At 36.5% G+C, this 8260-nt stretch overlaps 1 protein-coding gene across 2 annotated transcripts; it reads right to left on the bottom strand.

The window, feature by feature from the left end:
* Window positions 1-503: 503 nt before the first annotated feature.
* Window positions 504-5765, bottom strand: LOC131148720 (putative protein FAR1-RELATED SEQUENCE 10). 2 transcript variants are annotated; one of them, XM_058098611.1, is made up of 8 exons: window positions 5674-5765; window positions 5408-5501; window positions 4997-5165; window positions 3933-4118; window positions 3680-3774; window positions 2067-3169; window positions 1540-1983; window positions 504-1403 (listed from the first exon to the last, which is right to left on the bottom strand). In XM_058098611.1, the coding sequence occupies exons 6-8, from the start codon at window positions 3093-3095 to the stop codon at window positions 798-800; spliced, it is 2079 nt and encodes a 692-aa protein (XP_057954594.1). In that variant the 5' UTR covers window positions 3096-3169; window positions 3680-3774; window positions 3933-4118; window positions 4997-5165; window positions 5408-5501; window positions 5674-5765; the 3' UTR covers window positions 504-797. The 2 variants fall into 2 exon arrangements, with proteins under 2 accessions (XP_057954594.1, XP_057954595.1); XM_058098612.1 differs by lacking the exon at window positions 4997-5165.
* Window positions 5766-8260: the final 2495 nt, after the last annotated feature.

Below are 8260 nucleotides of genomic sequence, written 5' to 3'. Positions count from 1 at the left end.
AATTAACATCGAAGGCCCAAAATAAGATTCAGAATCTAATGTTTTCCAGTTTAACCATCTAAAGCATAATTAAAGAGATTTGTATAAATTTGTTTTACCAATAATGACTTGCATGCTATAAAGTCAAGAACCAAACATATTGCCCATCAGAAAAATCATGAAAAGCACAAACACAATCTATACAAGGAAATATAGTTTTGTCAAGCCACAAGGACCAAGAGTTACCTCATTATTGTTATGGTACCCTTACAGATAGCAATTAATGAAGATGCACTGATACTGAAGTTTCCAGCTGGATTTTCTTTCATGTGTTCTCTTTTTCCACAAAACAAATAGGTGACAAGGACAAGAGAACTTCAGATTCCATTTTGGAGTTTTTCAATTATGAATGCCAACCTAGAAAGGTAGAGAGAGAGAAAAGACTTGAACAAGAAAGGAGATACCCACAAGAAACCAAAATCATTCTGGTACGTCCTAACATCCTCCAAGCATGGTCAAAACACTTCATTGAAAAACTTTAAAAAATAAAAGGAAAAAAAACATCTTCCCAATTCACTATTTCAGAAATCCATCTAAATGGCATTTACATTCTAATCTAACAAATGATTTTCGACCAATTCTTTTCAGCCCTTAGTAACAAGGCACAGTAAATACAGAAAAAAGGTGATGTTCATATCACTTCTCCCACCTCTATTCTGTTTGCCAATATTCATTGTATGATTTGATTTGCATGAAATCAAAAGCACAGTATTTACTCGACCTTTTGGTGCCCTATATATCTTCTGAAAACAGAACACCTAGGATTCACTACCATGGTTAGCTGCCCTATTCAGAGCAGCTTCATCGATAACTGGCATATTTCTAACATGATCAAGGAGGCCAGTCAATTCCCTATGAACATAATTAAAACGTTCCTTGGAGATCAATGACTCTGTCAATAGTGATTCGGTCAGAGAATGAAAGGCCTGAGAACACTCATCGGTGCTATTTTGACTGTTTAGATCATCCATAGGAACTAAGGAACTTTCCAGTCGCCATCGAAGCAGCAAGTACTTTTCTGGTAGCTGAAAGTAGTTCTTCACCACAAGCACTCGAAGAGAATGTTTACATAACAATCCTGAATGTTCAAATTCCTTACAGGAGCAGTGTATTTGCTCCTCTTCTGGTATCCAAATGACTAGACTCTCCCCCTCCATTTTCTTGTAATGTCGCAAAAGGTAAGATCCATTGGCCATTTCAGTTAATATGTATTGCATAGACAGAACAATTTCATGTTGCAGTACATTGAAAGCATATGGCGTAAGAGTACTCCGTGCATGCTCTTCGATAGGCATGCATGTTTTGATGAACAAGTACTGCATCTCTTCACGGTATTGATTTACAAAACTGGCAGCAACGCCGACCTAAGAATCAAAAACATCAACAACAAATGAAGCCTTAAGTCCTGCTAGGTGGGTTTAGCTACATGAATCTTATTCACCAATTTACCAAAACAGGACCAAAAAACAAATTTAAATCTAAGTTATTTGACTAGAATACCTGCTCAAAAAAGGCTTGCAAACATGTTTGTGTGCACCAGATTTTCCTAAAAAATGTGCCAATGGATTTTGAATACTCCACTGTCATCATACGAGCCAAGAAGTAACCTCTAATGTAGCAAAATGGCCAGGATGCTCGATATGAAAAGAGTAGAGCAATGTGTTTATCTGAACCAAGCCCAAACTGAGCAACCAAATGATTCCACTGATGTTCAAAGTCCTCTACACTCTCAAGATGACACAACATGTCAAACTCAGACTTGAAATCTTCATACTGTGATCCAAGGAGCAAAGAAAACCAGCTGGGTACCATGGAAAGAATGTGCCACATACATATGACATGCTTAGTATTTGGAAACTCACTTGCTATAGCATCCCTAAGCCCAGAATCAACATCAGTTACAATTGTCTGGGGGCACCTTCCTCTCATAAACTTAACAAAAGTCTGTTCAAAGAAGAAGATTAAAATAAGTGTTATGAAATACGATGATATAAGCACTTTGATGGCAAGGATTTGCCTCTACCAACCTGCATGGCCCATCTGAATGAATGGTAAGTTTCATCTTGCAGCAAAACACAACCAAAGAAGATTGCCCGGCCATGATTATCAATACCAAACCACACACCAAGGAGCCCGTTGGTGATAGAGCGATATGAGGTGTCAAAATTAACCACATCACCAAACACAACATATGCACGAATAGAGTCTCCATATGACCATGCAATATTTTCCACCTTCCCATTTCCATCTGTAGTAAAATCATAGATAAAATCTGCATCTCTCTCTGCTGTAGCTTTGCAAGCCTCAAGAAGCTCCAATGTATCATTTTCCCTTTTCTCAGTAAGCAATGCATCATTTTCTTGAACAGTCTTCTTACATGTGCGAACGAAATTCCTTACATCTTTTTCTATAAAAGGCAATTGTCCTGGCTGAACTCCCTTTTCTAATTCCAAAACCTTCACTATCCGGTTCACTGGAAATCCAGCTTTAGACAGCAAAAGAATGCGCTCTTGGTCAGCTTCCTGTATCTTTCGATATGCAGGAAGTAGACGCACCTGGTCATCTTCCAGCAGTTCATGGTTATGAACATTACTGAATTGTGAAACATACCACTGAGCAATGCCGTCAACAATCTCTTTTGTGAGATACAATTTTGCATCACATCCACATCGTACTGATTTCCGGTCCCTTGGGTGCTCCACGTTAGCCTTTTTCCTTGGCTGATTAAATCCAGATCGATAACAAACAAAATCCCTTCTATAAACTCCCAAATTTTGGCTTTCAGTAGAGCGTGCTTTCCTAATAGAAAACCCATTTTTCCGAGCAAAATTACTGTAGTACTCAAAAGCTTCATCATCACTTCTGAATATTTGACCTACATACGGTGCAAAGACGACATCCAATGGTGATAATATCGATGAAGATGTCTCACTCTTCACGAGTTGCAAACTCGCTGTTGGCTGATCATCTTCTTCATATTTAATAAAACATTTCCAATCGCCACATGGGCATTGCTGGCGTCGGATCCAGATGTTGCTTGATGGCTTCGTTGCCATTTTTGAGAAAAAAAAATCTAAACTATATTCCAGTGCCAGCTCTTGCCAAACCAGGCGGTTGACCCTTTCTCAGTCTGGCAGAGAGAGAGTAAGCAGGAAAATTAAAAAATAATGATAATAAGAATTCATATACTTTCCACCCTAAGAATCCACAACAAAAACCATCATTGTAGGAATACATAACAAAAATTTTAACTCAATTTCATATGAATCTTTTTCACTCTTTGAAAAGAAAAAACCACCCAAAACATGCTCAATTCAACTCCTAGAGGAAATGCTAAACCCAACTACTAGCAACAACAGAGATAAAAAAATTTTTCCAGTTAGACCTAAAATATACAATTCAAATATTTGTTCAATTCTGTTTTCCTCGCGCTTCCTGGTAACCAAGGGAAGAGCAACTTGAATTGAGAGTTTCAGATTCAACAGAAAAAGGAACTAATAATAAAAAGAAATAAAACATACCCAGTTCACAGAAAAGATTCAATAATTGAAAAAAAAAGGCAAATGAAAAATTAATAGACCTTGGGACAATAATAACTAGAATAAAAAAACAGTATAATAATAGCTGAAAACCCACATACCAGCAGAGCTAGAGAGTAACTGCCAAAAGAAGCCCTTAATTGGTTCTAAATGCTTTCCCATCCACAATGTGGGTACAATTGCTAGTGCCCACCACCTGTTTGTAGGGGGTTTCAAGTTACAGCAAATAAAGGATTTTGGTAGAAGCATTAAGTGCATATATATAAGGGAAAAAAAGTATCTTCATCATAATACATGAAAAAAAAACAGTATACTTGCTTTAGGAAAAAAAAAAATTGATGAGAAATTACGCACCAAGATGCAAAAGCTACAACAAACAGCATAAAACTCAGAAAGGAGGAAACCCTTCTGCATCATCCTCTTCTCTTCTTTGAGCTTTTGGGTGTTCACAATTTCTCCAGAATTTGTATTGGATGCAAAAGTCAACGTAGGCCCATTTATCGCTTTGTGCGTTAGGGGCTAAAATGCAGAGGCCTGAAACTGGATGCAGTAGAAAGTGCACCGTGAGGAGAAATTAGGATAAATCACTGAAAAAAAAAAAGAGGATCCACTTATGTATATCCAACCTGAAAATTCATGTCCCTAATTTGAGATACCCTAAGCATTGGATTAAGGGTACTCATCAGAGACCATTCAAATAGTAATGACTACATTGTCATTCCTTTAGGCCCCATTTGGAACTTTGAAAACATTAGAAAGGGAAAGGAAAGGAAAATATTAAGTCCATTTTTTCATAATTGGTCATTAAGAAAAGTGAGAAAAAAAAAATACCAAATCAATTTATAAAAATTTAACTTTACATATCATTAATATCTGATTTTTCTTAATTTTTAACCATATTATAACAAATTGTCATTTTTAATAGCATTTGATATAGAAAGTAAATATAATGAAAAATGATTTTCCCTCTTATTTTCTTTTCTTTTGTTTTCCAAAAAAAATCCTCGATCCAAACAGACCTTTAATGTTAGACTAATATTAGATCATGGGGTCTCAACACATACTGGTATAACTCTCCTTTACTATCGATCCCTTCCTTGGGTCTAATCCTACATCCCTCTTACTCTTCTCTCAAATGTAAGAGGGCCTCAACTCTTCTCTCTTTCTTTGCAAACTTGCACACGAGATTTGTTCCACAATTCCTTTGGTCATACTTGAGGGTCTTTTGATTAAATGATTCCAGAATCTAGTTTTGACACCTTAAATCAGGGATTTATAGAATGGTGTTGCAAAAGCTAGTATACTATAAACAAGAGTAATAGTTTATAAGAGAGAGTGAATCCTGATCTTACTGTATTTCTACAAGGAACTATAATTAACTCAGAAAGTTTGTCAAGCCACAAGGACCAAGGACAAACCTCAATACTTTATGGCACCACTAGGGATAGCAATTAATGAAGATGCACTGGCACTTGAGCTTCCTGCTGAAATTTCCTTAATGTCTTCTCTTTTTCCACAAAACAATATGCGACAAAGACAAGGAAACTTCAGATTCCATTTTGGAGATTTTCAATCATGAATTACAACCTAGAAGGATAGAGGGAGAAGAAAGACTTGATCAAGAAAGGAGATGCCTATATGAAACCACAATCATACCAGTAAATCCAAACGTCTTCCAAGCGTGATCAAAACACTACGTTGAAACATTTGAAAAAAAATAAAATAATAAAACATCTTCCCAGCTCACTATTTCAGGAATCCATTCAAAAATAGCATTTACATTCTATTCTAATAAAAATATTAATAATAATAGCTAAAAAGGCACGTACCAGCAGAGCTAGAGAGAACTGCAAAAGAGGCCCTTAATTGGTTCTAAATGCTTTCCTTTCCGCAATGCGGGTACAATTGCTCAGTGCCCACCACCTGTTTGTAGGGAGTTTTAAGTCGCAGCAAATCAAGGATTTTGGTAGAAGCATTAATTGTATATATACATGTATACATAAGAAAAAAAATATATCTTCATCATAATACATGAAAAAGAAAAAGGTATAATTGCTGCAGGAAAAAAAGATGAAATGATGAAAAAATTACGCACCAAAATGCGAAAGCTACAACAACCAGCAGAAAACTCAGAAAGGAAGAAACCCTTCTGCATCACCTCTTTTTTCTTCAAGCTTTTGGGTGTTCAAATTTCCCCAGAATTTTTTTATTGTATACAAAAGTCAATGTTAGGCCCATTCCGCGCTTTGGGCCTTGGGGGCTGAAATGCAAAGGCCCGAAGTATGACTTGGTTGAAGGATCAGTGTGAGGAGAAAATAGGATAAAGCAAAACAAAAATCTGCTTATTTATGCCCTAACCCAACACTAGATGCCCTTAAATTTGAGGTACCCTACTTTTGACTATGAGACAAAGCACCGAACTAGCTTCTCTAGCAAGAGAAGAAGAGGATCTAGTGCGAACTGCAGATACTGAAATCCCTTCAGAAAGTATGGATTGTCAAGAATGGAGAATGCCTCGAGCCAGTTGGGCCGAAGCATATCACACCTCATGGACACCTTACAAAGAGACTGTAAAGGTTATCGAAAAAGAGATAACTGCAGAGGTATCTAGCACAGATGCATGAACATTCATAGCTCCTTTAGTCACCATACAAGAAGTCCAGAGAGCAATGGATAAGAAGGCAAGATATGTCCACTATGGAATCATCTTAGTTGGGATAGATCCATTAGTAAGAAAAAGACAAGATTTTCCTATCTTTGTTGTAGTAATGGATGGAAGCATCGGTAATTTTAGTAGGTCCTTACTAGGAGGAGCAAGGGCTAACTTACATTCAAGAGCGGCCTAAATAAAAGTAATACCGGATTTACATATTGATCTTCAGGATAAAAGTGTGGAGAAAACCTTGCAGATTAGAGTTAACACGAGGGACTGATAGAATATGTTAAAATGTAGCCCAGATAGGAGGTGCATTAGACTTATTGCCAGATTATATTTAAAGTTCTATAACATGGGGAAGCCAGCTCTTAGAAGGGGAGTTAGTAGATTCACTCAACTCTTCGAAACAAATCAGACCGACTCAGTCAGGGGATTGCAACCAAAAGTTGTAAATCCAAGAGCACTAAGTTGGCAATGAATATGGGTAACCCAAAAAACAAAAGAAAGATTAAAAAATCTATTGCCAGAGTCAGTTCGACAGGAGGCAAATAGATTGATAATAACAGAACCTTTAAGCGATTACACTCCTAGTAGAGCAAGTGTATCCATAGATAAAGAAATTAATTCAGAAGTAAGGTCAGAAGGATTTAGACCATCTAAATTAAGTCCATCAAGAAGTAGGATGATAATTGGTCAGAGAACCATAAGAATTCCTATCTATGCAGATGAAGAAGAAGACCAATCCCATGTAGCATATATGGGAACATCCATTTTAAGTGCTAAAATCGAAGAATGAGCAACACTTGTAAACATTTCTATAAGTAGGATAGAATGTACAACCCTTATAGATATTGGATGTACTTGGTTACGTACACGAATCGGATTTCCAGAAGTGAATTTGGAATCAACTTATAGTAGGTAACAGTGCGTTACTCTAGATTTGAGAAATAGGAAGAAATGTCCAAATAACTCTAAATGGTAGAGTATTTGAGGAGAAAATACTTTACTTAATTCTAGAGTTACCAGATGATTTTCTCTTAGGAAATTTAATCTTTAAAAGATACCAACATTTTATGGTATTTTTAGAAGGGATTATATAAGACAACATTTTTATTCCTACTTTGTCTTCTATCAGAAGTGGCAGAAGCCAAATAATGATAAAAAAAAAAGGAAGAGAAAAGGGAAATACAAGTTTATCAAGAGAAGCTTGATGAATGGAGAAATTTGGTTGAAGGGAAAATCTTGAGTGTTAGCAGAACAATAGAAGGTAATAGCCAGATTGAAGAAGTTAAGGCTATGCTTTTAGAAAATTGGTCAGATAATCCTCAAGCATTATGGGAAAAAATTATGCCTGAGGCTGACATTACTCTTAGGATCCAGATACGATTATTCATAGTAGAGGGAGCGCTTATCCTAAGTTAATGATAGAGGAATTTGAGAAGCAAATTCTAGAATTATTAAAATTGGGACTTTGACATAGCCAAAGTCAGCATAGGAGTGCATCCTTTATGGTTATGAATCATGTTTAAAAGGTTAGAGGCAAGGCCAGGATGGTTATTGATTATAGGGAATTAAACAAGGCCACCAAGGATGATGGTTATAATCTCCCAAATCAAGAATCCTTAAGGAACATGATTTGAAGAGAGCAACCAACGATTTATTCTAAGTTTGATCTAAAGTTAGGATACTGGCAGATTAAGATCAAAGAAGAAGCCATTGGTCTCACAGCCTTTACAACCCCAGTAGGACTGTATGAATGGATAGTTATGTCATTCGGATTAAAGAATGCTTCAGGAATTTTCCAAAGAAGAATGGATAGAGCATTCGAAAGGATGTCATGATTTGTGGCAATCTATATCGATGATGTCCTTGTCTTCAGTAGAAATTTAGAGGAGCATTATAAACACCTTCGCCCATATGGTCTTTCTTTCTGAAAGAACCATTTCTTCTCTTATAAACACCTTAAGCAGGTGGTTATGGTGTTCATAAGAGAAGAAATGGTTCTTTCAGAAAGAAAGACCATATG

This window comes from Malania oleifera, chromosome 2 (assembly GCF_029873635.1).
Source record: "Malania oleifera isolate guangnan ecotype guangnan chromosome 2, ASM2987363v1, whole genome shotgun sequence".
NCBI classification, from domain to species: domain Eukaryota; kingdom Viridiplantae; phylum Streptophyta; class Magnoliopsida; order Santalales; family Ximeniaceae; genus Malania; species Malania oleifera.
This window is presented reverse-complemented; position numbering and strand designations above follow the sequence as displayed.

Excerpts from the sequence above, each read along its gene's own strand:
- LOC131148720 (XM_058098611.1), bottom strand. The coding sequence starts at position 3,095 with ATGGCAACGAAGCCATCAAGCAACATCTGGATCCGACGCCAGCAATGC. Across the intron at positions 1,984-2,066 it reads CATTCAGATGGGCCATGCAG|ACTTTTGTTAAGTTTATGAG; the intron begins GTTGGTAGAGGC and ends TTCTTTGAACAG. Across the intron at positions 1,404-1,539 it reads TGCAAGCCTTTTTTGAGCAG|GTCGGCGTTGCTGCCAGTTT; the intron begins GTATTCTAGTCA and ends TTTGATTCTTAG.